At 50.6% G+C, this 15,780-nt stretch overlaps 1 protein-coding gene across 5 annotated transcripts in view; it reads right to left on the reverse strand.

The window, feature by feature from the left end:
- The window catches only part of Itsn2 (intersectin 2), a 119,034-nt gene that overhangs the window by 8,155 nt on the left and 95,099 nt on the right, over positions 1 to 15,780 (reverse strand). For all 5 annotated transcript variants that reach the window (XR_008220143.1, XM_052745985.1, XM_052745987.1 and 2 more), the window contains 4 exons: positions 7,419 to 7,540; positions 4,153 to 4,259; positions 3,168 to 3,351; positions 154 to 252 (listed from right to left, as the gene is read on the reverse strand). Coding sequence is in view for 4 of the 5 variants with exons in the window: in XM_052745985.1 (XP_052601945.1) it covers positions 154 to 252; positions 3,168 to 3,351; positions 4,153 to 4,259; positions 7,419 to 7,540 (512 nt within the window). In the remaining variant the exon portion in view is untranslated. The remainder of the gene's footprint in view (positions 1 to 153; positions 253 to 3,167; positions 3,352 to 4,152; positions 4,260 to 7,418; positions 7,541 to 15,780) is intronic.

Consider the following 15,780-nt stretch of genomic DNA (forward strand, 5'->3'; position numbering starts at 1 on the left):
GGCATTAGAGCCTGCTTTTATCCGCCCACTTTAAGACCGTAGCCTTCGGACTACACACAGGGGCGAGGGGCAGAGGGATCACTGCTCCCTGGGTGTCCGGCCTCTGTCCAGCCGGGTGGGTCCTGCTCCTGAGTCAGTCACCCGAGGACTCACACTTCGGATGAGCAGCGGGTAGCGCGTGATCCTCTGCATGGGCTTCAGCAGGAAGCTGGACAGGGGCATTCCTTTACACCGGGGGTCTGATGCCAGCTTCTGCAAAACAGAGAAGCCCGTGAGGAAACCGCGGGTCCAGATGAGACAGCAGAGACACTGGGCTAAACTCCCGCCCAGGGCCACCGTCGAGATTTCAGGTTTCATGACGGGATCTGAAATGAGGTGTGTCAAGTTAGCAACAGGAACTCAGCTCATGAGTCCTGGCCCGCCCTGCCCTCAGCTTTCTCACGCAGTGAAGTTCATTCATCTTTGCTGCTAGAGCTGCTCTGGCCCGGCCACTCCCACCCCCAGCCCACTGGCCTTGGTCTTCATCACATCCGTCTCCTTTGTCTTCTCTCAATGGAGCTGCTGCCCCAGGTTGAGGCCCACCATCCACACTCAGTCATTCTCTGGAGTTCTAGCATGACGACATCACACTTCTCATTAGACGTTCCCTCAGCACCTCATCCAACATACCCCACACGAGGTCAACTTCCCTCACAAAAGCCATCTTTTCTACCTCCATCTGAGTCACACTCACCCAGGAGTCATCATCACGCCCATCTGTCTGGTGGACAGCTCTTGACTCCCCCATTTCAGCATGCCTGCCTTCCCCGCTTCATCAGAACTGGCCAGCGCTGTCTCTACCGCCCTTTTTCATGTTCCTGACTCACATTCGTTTCCAAGACCCAGGCCATGCTTCTCTGTAGCCACTTTGCCCTGGGACACCTCCCTCCTCTCTGTGACTCCCCTCTGGGTACCTAGTGCCTATGGGAACCAGGTCACATGGGGTATCATGCTTTAGGTGTCTCCATCAGGCTGCCAGGATCAGTGGTCTGTTGGCACAGCACCTGAAGGGGTCACCAGCACTCCAGAGTGACCACCCCAAGGGGTCACCAGCACTCTGGGGTGAGCACCTTTAATGACTGAGGAGTGATTTACTGCAGCCATGGATAGGAAGACTGTTCTTTTTTGTTTTTGAATAGACCTGTACCTACATATTTTGTTAAAATGGTATCTTTATGCTTTTTATTTTCAATTACTAAAAAGTAGTATTTGGAGGCTAGAGTTGTAGCAGAGGAAGAATTCTTGTCTAGTATGAGCAAGGCTCTAGGTTTGAGTTCCAGTGTCAAAAAAGAAAAGACAAAAATGTAAAAGTAACGATTCAGATACAATGTATTGACAAAATTTGCTTTTATTTAATTTTTTCTTTGAAGTACTAGAGATGGAACCCAGAACCTGTGCATGTCAGGGAATCAACCTCCTGTTAAGTTATACCTCTGGTCCTAGATGATGTTTTTACATTTTAAAAAATGTTAGCTGGGCGGTGGTGATGCACACCTTTAATCCCAGCACTCGGGAGGCAGAGGCAGGCGGATCTCTGAGTTCCAGGCATAGTCACAGTCACACCTGTAGGGATTATTCACAGACACCTGTGCACACTGCTGGTGTACCACACGCAGGGTCACAGTCACACCTGTAGGGATTATTCACAGACACCTGTGCACACTGCTGGTGTACCACACGCAGGGTCACAGTCACACCTGTAGGGATTATTCACAGACACCTGTGCACACTGCTAGTGTACCACACGCAGGGTCACAGTCACACCTGTAGGGATTATTCACCGACACCTGTGCACACTGCTGGTGTACCACACGCAGGGTCACAGTCACACCTGTAGGGATTATTCACTGACATCTGTGCACACTGCTGGTGCACCACACGCAGGGTCACAGTCACACCTGTAGGGATTATTCATCGACACCTGTGCACACTGCTGGTGTACCACACGCAGGGTCACAGTCACACCTGTAGGGATTATTCACTGACATCTGTGCACACTGCTGGTGCACCACACGCAGGGTCACAGTCACACCTGTAGGGATTATTCACTGACATCTGTGCACACTGCTGGTGCACCACACGCAGGGTCACAGTCACACCTGTAGGGATTATTCACAGACACCTGTGCACACTGCTGGTGCACCACACGCAGGGTCACAGTCACACCTGTAGGGATTATTCACCGACACCTGTGCACACTGCTGGTGCACCACACGCAGGGTCACAGTCACACCTGTAGGGATTATTCACAGACACCTGTGCACACTGCTGGAATACCACACGCAGGGTCACAGTCACACCTGTAGGGATTATTCACAGACACCTGTGCACACTGCTGGTGCACCACACGCAGGGTCACAGTCACACCTGTAGGGATTATTCACCGACACCTGTGCACACTGCTGGTGCACCACACGAAGGGTCACAGTCACACCTGTAGGGATTACCTCGTTTCCTGTTAACTCTTTTTTTCCTGCTTTCATGTCCTCCACTAGCAAAGTTCTCACCTAATTATTTAAAATTTTATTTTGCTGTATCTTATACATTTAACTAAGCTCTTTAATGTTCTTTCTGGAATAAGATGATTATTAAATACATATAATTTGTAAAATTAAGAAGTGATAGTTCAGTGGAGCTGGAGAGAAGGCTGGGTGGTTAAGAGCACTGGCTGCTCTTGCAGAGGACCTGGGTTCGGTTCCCAGCACCCACACTCAAAACCACCTCTAACTCCAATTCCAGGGAATCCATGCCTCTTCTGACCTCCGAGGCGCCAGGCATGCATGTGGCTCACTGCCATACACGCAGGCAAACACCCAAAGACATAAATAATTCAAAAAGAAGTGGCATTGTGGATGTTTCTTTGGAAAAACAAACCAGTTGATACACGAGGTTGTCAAAAAACAAAATGAAACAACACCACTGTTTAACCAGGATGTGAAATGATGTTTCTAGTGCCAAGAAAAATAAGCTCTACCTGGGACAGCACTACGCACTCAGGAAGCTGCTCGTCATCTTTGGCTTCCGCTAATGGGGACCTGCCTCTCAACGGCACAACTCCCACAGCGGGCGGTGTGGGGCCACCCCCAGGCTAAGAGGCAAAGACGCCGGAAGTCCCAGGCTAGCCATACCTTTAAACATTCCTTGAAGTCAGTGTCCTCATCTGTCTTCTGCTGTAACAGAGTGGCTCCGTTAAGCTGGCAGCTGCAGAAGCGGATGTAGGCCTGCATGTGGGACAGCTCGGCCGCCAGGATGTCCCCGATCATCTGCACAGGCATCTTCTCCCCTCCAGTCTTCTTCCGCACCCGCAAGGCCCTGCAAGTAACTGACGGTCACTCCGCTCTCCACAGATCTCCCCCTTGGCAGTCAGAGGGCGAATGCCATGGAGACCACAGCAATGGCACCCCACCGGGTGACCTAGCATCCTTGGACACTGGGAAGGAATGGCTCGGGCGGGGGGGGCAGTGGCATGGCCCAAAGCTCTGTTGGATGAGCTAATCTGGGAGAAACATCAGTGAAGAAGAAAAAGGTACCAAAGTCTACACATTTAGGTGCTTTCTAGGCCTTTCTGGACTCTTCAGTTCACCTCAGGCTCTTGACAAAGTTCCTTTTGAAAGATTGAATTGGTTTGTCCTCATTTGAATCAAAGAGAAAGAAATCCCCAAGAAGGGCTTGGGAGCCACAGTGGCCAGGGGTTGGAGTGCAGGGCTGGTATCCTCATGGTGCGCTGTGGCCCTGGAAGGGCAGGGGTGCGGCCAGGGTTAAACTGGCCAGCTGGCTGGAGCTCTGTTCCCGTAAGTGTAAGGGACAGACAGAAGGCTCCCCCAGGACAGGAACTGCACACGAGCACTGTGCTGTCATCTGGCTGTGGCTGCAGCTCTTCTGCCTGTCACTGCCCCTGCCAAGCTGCACGCTGTACCTGTCTGGGGACCACACACCACCACAGCTTCTCTCTTGAATCAGAGTAGTTTGTCCTTTACTTCCTCAATAATTACGTAATCAAGTTACAGGGCACTTCTCAAAAGGCTAGTGGAACACAAGGCCTAAGGGAGAAGAACAGAGTTGAAAGTCCCCGAGGGGCTACAGTGACAATGTCAGGTGACGCCCACCACTCACTTCAGCAGCTTTGTGTTGGACATGATAAGCTCCTTCCAGTTCACGAAGATCAAGGTCATCTCTGCCTCGGTGAGGAAGCCCGATTCTGCCATCCGTTTCTGGAAAACCTAAGTTCAAAACACAGATGTAACTGAGCTTGAGTGTAGGTCCACGGCCACGCGTGCCTTCCTGCACTCGGACAGCGAGAGGCCGGCACTTCTAAGTAAGCGTATTTATGACTTATTTATCGTTACTGTGTGTCTGTGTCCATGAGGGGGAACAGAGATAGAGACAGAGTTGGGGGGGCATGTATACCACAGTGTAGAGGATGAGTTTCTGGGGTGGGTCCTCTCCTCCCCCACTTTTGAGGCAGCAGGGTCTCACTGGGCAGAGCATGATCTACAGGCTACCTGGCTGACAAGCTTCCGGGCGATTCTCCTGTCTGCCACCCATCTTGCCACAGATCACAGGTGTGTGCCACTGTACGTGGCTTTGTCACGTGGACTGCAGGGATCGAACTCAAGTACAAATGCTTTCATGGCTAAGCCACGCTGGCTCACTGTCAGATTCTAAACTGCACCAATTCCTTATGTTCACTAGTTAGGCTCATGTTAAGGCTGGTTTTTAAGGGCTGAATCCCCTCACTAAGGAAGCCCACCTCCCTCCTAGGCCTGCTGTGGGGGCCAAGCAGTGCTGGGCACAGGGCCCTGCACAGTGGAACCCCCAGGATGGAGGGACAGTGGCTGCTGCTCAGGGGTCATCTCAGAGTCTCAGGACCCTCTGTGCTGCGCAGCGAGAAAACGGTGCTGTTTTCTGCCACCCTGTGATAACCCTGAGCAGATGCGCCAGCTGCAGAGATACTCCCCACCTGGGTTCCACATGCACACGGTAGCACATGTGTGTAAGGCACATGAGTGTATACAGGGTTCTCACTGGACAGATGAAGCGACTTAGCTGCTGTTATTTCTCATTGGCTTATGAGGAAATCATGGCTTACAGTGTGATTTGCCCAAGGTTCCATATAACACAGGGCTCTGTATTAAACCATGCATAGGCTCCACACTAGCCAAGAAATGAGATGCAAACCCCTTGAGTTCACAGGCCTTGAGATCCAATTCACCACAGGCCCCGAGGTCCTTGACACTGCGGTATAACTCGCAGGACCCCCACACCCTCGGGACATCCCTACTTCACACTCGGGTATAACTCGCAGGACCCCACACCCTCGGGACATCCCTACTTCACACTCGGGTATAACTCGCAGGACCCCCACATCCCCGGGACATCCCTACTTCACACTCGGGTATAACTCGCAGGACCCCCACACCCTTGGGACATCCCTACTTCCACTTTCCCCTGGCAGAGCAGACTCATGGTGGTCGGAGCATAACCGGAGAGCCCTTCCTGGTTAGAGTGGACCTACTCTCTGGGCCCTGATCCTCACTGTCTCTCTTGGTGTCCTTCGCCAACAAGACTGTGCAAACTATGAGGACAGGGACTCCTTGGCCACCTGTGTTCTCTGCCACAGCACTTCAGCTAATGTTTGCTGAGTTAAGGTGGGCCACAGACATTAGCCAGAGACACTGAACTGGAAGGTCTCTAGAGAGAAATGTCTCAGCTCCACACGGGATGGAGACTGTGAACGGGATGCCAGGAAGCACCTACATGCAAACATGATCTTCCTGCTCCCAGGCTGCACTGAAGAGCAGCGACAGCCCCTAGTCTTTATTCACTACTGGGTTGTTTATCTGTGCAGAAGCCCTGTGAGCAGGCTCAGTGAGAGAAGCAGAGGGAAAAGATGGCTGAGGCTTTAGCAACTTCTGTAAGAAAGTCATTTTAGCAGAGTGCTTTTCGCCCCGAGCCCCTGACAGCTCCTTGCCCATAGGACAATGGGTGAGGAGGGCAGAAGGGGCATTCCTGAGATGCCTAGCAGGAGTGACAAGCACCTGTGTCTGCTCATCCTCTGGGTTAGGGCCTGAGACTCGTGGCTACCCACAGTGCCCTTGGACTGGGAGCTGACACTCCGAGGAGGTTGGTCGGGAACAGGAGCTTTTCTCCTAGGTCGGGAACAGGGGCTTTTCTCCTAGTCCGGGTATGGGAAAGTACATCGAATCCATTCAATGCCCATTTGAAGCCTGACCAGGGCCAGGCTAAGCCTGGGGGATGAACGAACGAAGAACAGACAGGGAGAGTGAGGGGTTGAACTCAGCTGGTGGGATGCCTGCCTAGCAGGCATGATGTCTGGGGTTCAGTCTCCAGCACCACATAAACTAACCCCAGTGCACGGAGGACAGAGGCAGGAGGATAAGATGTTCAAGGTCATCTTTAGTTGCACAGCAAGTTCAAGGCCAGTTTGGACTCCACGAGACCCGATCTCAAAAACAAACAACAAAAAGGAGTCTGCAGGGAGCGCACAGGTGTGAGGAGTGGTGCAGAGGAGTGAGGGGGTGGACATGCGCAGAGGAGCAGGTGCAGCAGCTGACTGCACAGCAGGCCTTGCAGGCAGGTGCGGGCAGGTGCAGCCCCTGCTCCACTCTGCTCTCCAGGTCACGGCAGGGGATGCAGATGCACCTGCCGGCCGGGTGGGGTGGGGGTGGGGTGCTTGCATTCTCCAGGTGGTTTGCTGACGGAACCGCTCTCCTCACCTGACGGCCGTGGTATGGTTTCCTGGCAACCGGAAGCCATGGAAACGGAAAGAGGGTAGAAGTATAAAGCCGCCTTTGTGCTTTCGGACACAAGCCACTGTAGTGTCCCTCTCCAGAGGGCGCTGTCATCAGCTCAGATGCCACCGGCCACACGGACAGGTACAGACAGTGACACATGATTTGGGACACTGTTTTGCACCTGCGCCTGTTCGGTTTCCTAAGCTGACATAAACACTAGGTAGCGAAAATGTCAGGTTTCCAAATGGCAGTGCGAACACAGTTTGGCAAGAACTGGAGTCAAGCCCGTCTGGAGGCCTTCCCTCCTTCTCTACGCCCTTGTCCTTTGCACACTCAACTAGGACACTCCCAGGTGTCCCCCCTCCCCCGAGTGGGCTCAGCTGGGGAAGAGCCTGGGCCTTCATCAGGAACCTTGAGTCTTCGGCCTTTCCAGAGGGCAGTGGCAGCTTGTGTCACTGTGAGTGCTCACATGGAGGTGGGGCTCAGTCAGGGGACACGGCTCCATGGTAAAACATGTGCGTGGCATGTGACAGGCCCTGGGCGGCATCCCCAGCACCACAAAACAAAGGAAGAGGGCTCCCGTTGCTTTTAAGAGAGAGCAGCAGCGACGCCGACGGCCCTCACCTCGATGACCAGCTGCAGATCATCCATGTACCGCTCCTCCGTCTGGATCAGCTCGTGAATGTAGCCCTGTCGCTTCCTCTCCATGGGCTGCATCGTGTCCAGGGCTTGGAGATCGGCACACCCTGTGGAGACAGGGCAGAGCTTGACAACACTACTTCAGTCAACCCCTCACGGAAAATGGACATTTCTCAGCGGGTGTGCTGGGTTCACCAATGCTGCTTTGAAAGGACCTTTCCAAAGGAGTGTCACACATTTGCAGAGAGCGGACGGGAGGCACCACTCGGTGCTCCTAGAGGTGAATGGACCGCATCTGTGAAGTTACAGCGTGCTCGTGACTTCTGAGCAACAGTGAGGGAATGAAGGATTCTAGAAATGGCCTCAAAGAGGCCAGAATTTCACCATCTCACTGGGACTTACTGAAATGATTAAATAAACTAGTACTTGAGATGGGTGTTTTCCAAACTACACGTCATGAGCTATCAGTGGGTCATCCGGCACTTAGGCCTGGCATTTACAGAAGAAAATCGGTCTGTCATGCAAACGGCGCTGTTCGGTACTGACAGAGGCTTTGGCAATGTATTTATTTACTTACATACTTATAGAAAATACCATTACTCACGTTGAATTACTGTTAAGAAAACAACAACAAAAGGCCCTAGCACGTGTCTCTAGAGTTTTGCAAGGAGAGTCCTAAGGTTAAAAAATCTCAACGACTCACTGAGAGAAGGCAGTGAGGTGGGACAGCACGGAACCCTGACATAGCCACTCAGAGGCATCACCAGCAGCTCTCGGCAGGGTGGGAGGTACTGCATGCACTCTGCAGAGTCTGACATCACAGCCAGAGGTTTCCTGTGCACAGTGACACCGAGAACTACCCCAGGAATCCCCTCCTCAGGCAAAAAGTGGAAACAGGCGGGTATTGCAAAACCAACTTTGGAGGAGGCTGTGTGATTGGATGGGGCAGCTAACAGAGCAAATCAATGTAGAACTTGATCACACTAACTGGGTTCTGGCTGGCTGCAGGAGGCCCTGTGGTCAATTAACTTACGGTTATTATTACTTTAATATTTTTATTATTTATGTGTATGTTCGCAATGAGGTCAGAGAGGTGCAGGTCCCCTGGAACTTGAGTCACAGGTAGTTGTGAGCTGCCTAATGTGGGAGCTGGGAGTCGAACTCAGGTCCTCTGTAAGAATACAGTCTTAACCACTGAGCCATTTTTTCCAGCCCAATCACCAATTAAGCTGTAACCAAATGGCAGCTGTAGCTGTTTTCTGGAGCTCTCATTTCTGTTTTTTGATAAATGCTGTTGGATAACATTGCAGGCTAAATCCTCAGTTGTTCTGGTAACTACTACTCAGGAATTGTTTTTAGTTTGTGTTTGTTTGCTCAAATAAATCTACTAAATTTAACTGGTCTAAGAAATTTCCCTCTAAATGGTATCCAGGAAGCTACCACATGAGGCAGTAGGAAGAGTATTTCAAGTCATAGTGAAAAAATACTTCTTTGTAAGCCAAGACAAAAATACATTTTTAAAAATCACAGGAAAAAAAGCCGGCGTCAGTGGGATGACTCAGCAGGTGAAGGCGCTTGCGGCGACCTCCCGGACCTGAGCTTCATCCCTGGGACTCACGTGAGAGAAGGGGAAAAGTGACTCCCACAAGTTGTCCTGCACACACACACACACACACACACACACACACACACACACACACACACACATCATATCACACACACAGACACAGAGACAGACAGACAGACAACAGACACAGAGAGACAGACAGACAGACAGACAGACACACAGACAGACAACAGACACAGAAAGACAGACACTCAGACACACAGACATAGAGAGACAGACAGACACACACACAGAGAGACAGACAGATACACACACATAGACACACAGACAGAGACAGACAGACAGACACACACAGAGACACAAATATATGGGTTTTTGTTTGTTTTTTTAAACAAAAGCTGAGCTAGAAGACGACAGTGAGGTGCTGGTCACCTCACCTGAAGCTACAGTAGGGAGCTGTCCCCAGCCAGCAGAGGTCTTGGAATGAAGACAGTGGTGGAGGATGTGGAATTCCCTCACAGGGCAGCCCAGAGCAGTGGGAAAAGAGAGCACTGCCCGAGAGGGAGGACAAACAAGGATCAGACTCTTTTTTGTGCCCCCTGCTTGCTGGGGAGACACTAGGCAAATACTGTCACGGGGCTCTGGTCTAGCACAGATTGCTTGAACCTTTTCTGACCTTTTTCCACTTTAGAACTAGAGACTGAACGTAGGACCTTGTGTATGCCAGGCAAGCACTCCACCACTGAGCTATGAATTAAAAAATACACATATGTTTGTAGGCCAGGCATGGTGGCACACATACACCTTTAATCCCAGCACTCAGGAGACAGAGGCAGGTGGGTCTCTGTGAGTTCGAGGCCAGCCTGGGCTACAGAGTGAGTTCCAGTACAGCCAGGACTACACGGAGAAACCCTGTCTTAAAAAATAAACAAAACCAACAACAACAAGTGTGTGTGTGTGTGTGTGTGTGTGTGTGTGTGTGTGTGTGTGTGTGTGTTGTATAGATTTGGGCTAACACACTTTTAATGAAGAGATTTTTTTTCTAATTCTGCAGGCAGGCATGGATGACAGGTTTATTAAAAAAAAAATACTGAATTTAGCAGGTGACACGGGGGTGCTGGCCCACCCGAAATCATAGCACTACTGCCACACTCAGACTGCCAACTCTGGAGCACTGAACTTTGTTCTGTCTGCCAGGGAGACTGCAGAGCAGCAGGCACACAGTGATCGGGAAGGCCAGCTGGGTGCCGGTCTGACTAGGCTGTGTGTGGCATGGCGGACAGATGTGTAGCAGATAACCCGTGAACAGTGCTGTTCATAGCATCAGAGACACTGGCCATGTCCAGGTGACTGCTGGAAGTAACTAGAACCTCTGCTGAGGGTACTGTACCTCTTACTTATAAAAAAAAAAAAAAAAGAAAAAAATCTATTTAATTTGATGTGTATGGGTGTTTTGCCTGCACATGTGTCTGTGCGCCAGGTGAATGCCTGGAACTCACAAAGTCAGGAGAGGACATCAGATCCCCTGGTGCTGGGTTATAGAAGGTTGTGAGCTACCGTGAGTATTCGGGAAGAGCAGCCAGTGTTCTTAACCACTGTGTCATCGGCAGCCCCTTATCTGGTGTTTTATAACCCCAGGCACTCATGATCCTTGTTTGGGATTTTTGGAATATCTGTGTTCCGTCTCTACCATTGTGGAGTAGTTTTCTTTAAATAAATTTACAATGTACATTTGTGTACGTGTATGCATGTGCCTCGGCTCGGGAGTGGAGGTCAGAGGCCAACTTTCAGTCGGTCTCCCTTCCACCGTGTGGATGCTGGGGAGTGAGCTCGGGCTGTCGGGCTCGGTGGCAGGTACCTTGGTCCACTGAGCCACCTCACCATTCCTTAGCACTTTCCGTTATATTTCCTCACATTTAGAGTTAAACGTGCTGTGGTTCTTCTGCAAGTCATTCAAGTGCATACAGCACCATTAAACGAGCCTGCCCGAGTCTGTGGTGCAGACTGTTGCACACGCTAGACCAGGGCTTGCCCAGCGAGCCGCATCCCCAGCCCTGCGCCTCGACACATTCTGTGCACCACCGCATTGGGTACCACTTTGCTCGTATCACATCCTCAGTGATGTCCTCAAAATGCGCCAGCACTAGCCTATGGAACAACAGCTCAGAACCACAGGAAGAGCTTCCATTTCTGCAGCTGGGATGGACATGACATGCGCTTCATTCGGATGGGTGTGGGGACCACGCTCCTCACCAGGCCACGCGGACCCCTTGCATTCCATCCCAGTGGCCCTTACACGTCTGTTCTTGGTTCCGTTACCAACCCCTCAGTTCAGATGTTCTTACCGATGAGGTCAGGGGGAAACAAAGGCACAGTGCCCCCCAAACCTTCTTGCCCTTTCATCTCTCTACTCCCTCCTTCCTTATTTCATTCCTGGTCGGGTACTAGGGGTCCTAGTTCTCTCTCTATAGCCAGCATCCTTAATCGGTCTTCCCTTCCACAGTGTCCCCCCACTCTGCCCAGCCCCTCACTATATTCAGTTTCCACAGCTTCAATTTTAGTCCACAAGCAGGGTCCGATGTCCCTACTCATTAGTTAGACAACACCCCAGCACATTTCCTTCGAGCACATTCCTTCTTCAGCATCCCTCTTTTTCACGTCAGTGCCAAAGTCACAAGAAGCTCTACACTCATGACTCCCTTTCATTCCCTAGCTGGGTACACTGCTCTGTTGACGTGTAAGAAGGACCCCAATATTGCTGGGTTCAGTGCCCTCTTCCAGCTCACAGCCCCCCCCCCCCCCCCGCCCCTGTACTGTTACCTCGGAAGTGCTGCCCTTCAGAGTCTTGCTGTCCCTTCTCAGCCTTTGCAGTGTTCCTCTTTCTGGAGCCTCCTTCTGAATGTCTCCCTCTGCCTGCTTCCAAGCTCTCTGCTTCTCCCAAACCAGCAAATGCCAAAATAGGATATGGCATTCCTGTCCTGTAAGGTCACAGGAATCTGGCCACACTGCAGGCTGTGTGCTGCTCTTCTTGGGCCACAGTGCCTATTTGATTCTGAGAAGCCCTGCACTACAGACACATGTAACTCGAGGCACCGGACAACAGGAGGAAAGGAGAGCGGAGTCTCTGCGTGAACGGAGGACTGGGGTTTTTATGGAGTGAATAAACACACTTTGTCATCCTTGATACCTGTCTCTAGACTCGACAGAGGCATGCGACTGAACCTTCCAATGTAGCTTGTCCAATAGAGAGGCACCGCAGATGTAAACTACACACTGGGTTTTGAAGACATATTTAAATATGAATTGTAAAATACTGCATTAATACTATATTGGCCAGATGCTGGTGGGATACACCTGTGATTTCAACACTCAGAAGACTGAGGAAGGAGGATCTGGAGTTAGGGGCCAGCCTGGGCTACACAGTAAGACTCTCAAAACCAACCAGCCAACCAATCAACCAACCAACCAATCAACCAACAAATTAACAAACCAACCAGCCAACCAATCAACAAACCAACCAATCAACCAACCAGTCAGCTAGCCAACCAACCAACCAACCAACCAACCAACCAACCAACCAATCTACTAGCCAGCCAACCAGTCAGCCAACCAACCAACCAATTAACCAACTAACCTAACCAACAAACCAACAACCAACTAACCAACCAACCAACCAGCCAGCCAGCCAGCCAATCAAACTTGTTGTATATTGGAATATTTTGGATATACTGGATTAAATACTATTGGAATTTTATGTATTTTTACTTAAATTACATATGGGGCTGCTGTAGTTATTCACATATTTCTGTGAACAGTTCAAGCCAGCTACTGTATTTCTGATGCTCCTTTCCTCACAAAATGTTAAATGGCTTCCACTGATTGCAGAATGAAGGCCTAACTCAGCAGCACGGCTCCAGGGTCTCCATGGTCCAGCTCTGCACTGACTGCTTTGCATCCCCCGACTCCCACCCCTAGGCTCGGTCCTTACACCATGGTGCACACTCTTCCCACAGCTTTGCCGAGTTTCACCTTTCCTTCCTCATTTACAGCCTGGTTCCCACATAGAGCATCCTTCAAGGTGCAGCTCGAGGGACACCACTGTGGGAGGGAAAACTTTCCCATCCTTGGTCCCGCTGACATTCAGACTCGCGTCTTGTCACTAGTCTGTGTCGGTATCAGTGGCAGCTGTGGGTGGTGGCAGCATGTGGTCTGCCATGGAGCTACACTTCCGGCCACTGATTCTGTATTTTAACATGTCATATAAATTAGCTCATATTGTCCTTGGTCCACAAACTTAGTATGTCCACGTATCCTCTGGCCTGTGTCCAACACAGGCCTAACTACTAAACTGGGTACAGTGCTCTGCCCCCCAGGGAGCAGGCCATGTTTGGTAAGTGGTGAAACACGGTGTTGGTCCTGGGCTGCTGGCTTCCAGATGCACTTCTCCTTTTCCTGGTTTTGATCTGGGTGGTAGGGAGGCAGGGCCTGGAGGCCACTTGCTCTCTCCATGCTCTTGATGAGCTGGATTCTGCCAGGTCTGGGAAGGGACTGAAAATGACAGGTAATTCCTGCCAGCAGAAAGAGGACTTAAGAAACCTCTTTGTCCTGCTAGGGGAAGAAGGGAAATATTGGGCTTAAAACATTACCAAAACTTGGATTTTAAGAATTCTGGAACAGGCTGGGCAGTGGACACAGTGACAGGCCAGCACACACTGCACAGGACACAGTGACAGGCCAGCACTCACTGCGCAGGACACAGTGACAGGCCAGCACACACTGCGCAGGACACAGTGACAGGCCAGCACACACTGCGCAGGACACAGTGACAGGCCAGCACACACTGCGCAGGACACAGTGACAGGCCAGCACACACTGTACAGGACACAGTGACAGGCCAGCACACACTGCACAGGACACAGTGACAGGCCAGCACACACTGCACAGGACACAGTGACAGGCCAACACACACTGTACAGGACACAGTGACAGGCCAGCACACACTGTACAGGACACAGTGACAGGCCAGCACACACTGCACAGGACACAGTGACAGGCCAGCACACACTGCACAGGACACAGTGACAGGCCAACACACACTGTACAGGACACAGTGACAGGCCAGCACACACTGTACAGGACACAGTGACAGGCCAGCACACACTGCACAGGACACAGTGACAGGCCAGCACACACTGCGCAGGACACAGTGACAGGCCAGCACACACTGCGCAGGACACAGTGACAGGCCAGCACACTGCATAGTAGCTGGGCAGGGAGGATAAGGAACTGGCCGCAGCGTTGAGATCCCAACAGTTATCTCTTTCATGGATTGCATCATTAACGTTATAGCTGAAGAGTCATGGCCAGGCTGTGTGTGGCAGCTCTCGGCTGTGACTCCAGCATTTAGAAGACTAAGACAGGAGCACCGGGGTGAACCAAAGGTCAGTCTGGGCTATATAGTAAGTTCAGGCCAGTTTGAAACTGCAAAGCCTTATTTTGGAAAACCAGAATCAACCAAATAAACCAACAAAATCAAATAAAACAAATCCCAAAGGCTCTGCATGAGCTGCTGCCAGCAAGCCCCTGGAAGGTACCACAATTATCTGCACCAACAGAAAAGCCTCCGAGTGTAAAATAAAAAGATGGAATTTTTCTTAAAATCAATACACTCCCTTTCAAAAAAAAAAAAAAAAAAGAGAAAAAGGAAACTATAATGTCAGTAGTGAAGTTGATACTTTTCAATGAAAATTATCAAGGTGAGCAGTTTGAATAGTTAACAAGTGTGACACATAAACACATATAAGAGAACACACATTTCAACAAATACTAGTGTCTATGGGGAAACATTTACTGAACACAGCAGGGAATGTGTGAATTCAACACTACTTCCAATTGTTTCTTTTTAAAATTATTTTCAAGGCTGGAGAGATGGCACTCAGAAGCCAGAGACCTGAGCAGGGTTCCAGCGCTCACATCAGGCTGCCCACTTGGCCCGTAACTCCAGAGGGCCCAGTGGTCTTTCTGACCTGCCCAGGCACCTGCCCTCACATGCACATACTCCCCCCCCCCCACAAACAATTAAAAACAAAGAGAAACTTTTATGTATTAAAATTCTGTGTATGATGTGATGTGTGCACTGAGGCATGTCTGTGGGCAGAGGACAATTCCATGGAGTCAGTTCTGTTCTTTACCTTTATGTGGCCTCCAAGGATTAAACTCAGGTCATCAGGCTTGTGTGGCAAGTACCTTATCATTGATCCATCTCTCCAGCCCTTCAAATGTTTTTATTGTAACTGTGTATGTATGTGCATGATGATTGTACATGGGCACATGTGCCACAGTAAGTGTGTGTATGTACATGATGATTGTGTATGAGCAGATATGCCATGGTGGATGTATGTATGTGCATGATTGTGTATGGGCACATGTGTCATAGTGAGTGTGTATGCATGATGACTGTGTGTGGGCACATGTGCCATGGTGTGTGTATGCATGGTGATTGTGTGTGGGCACATGTGCCATGGTGAGTGTGTGTATGCATGATGATTGTGTGTGGGCACACGTGTCATAGTGTGTGTACGCATGATGACTGTGTGTGGGCACATGTGCCATGGTGTGTATATGCATGATGTTTGTGTGTGGGCACATGTGTCATAGTGAGTGTGTGTATGCATGATGATTGTGTATGGGCACATGTGTCATAGTGAGTGTGTGTATGCATGATGACTGTGTGGGCACATGTGCCATGGTGAGTGTATGTATGCATGATGATTGTGTGGG

Source organism: Peromyscus californicus, unplaced genomic scaffold (assembly GCF_007827085.1).
Source record: "Peromyscus californicus insignis strain IS unplaced genomic scaffold, ASM782708v3 Scaffold_1__1_contigs__length_55948999, whole genome shotgun sequence".
NCBI classification, from domain to species: Eukaryota; Metazoa; Chordata; class Mammalia; order Rodentia; family Cricetidae; genus Peromyscus; species Peromyscus californicus.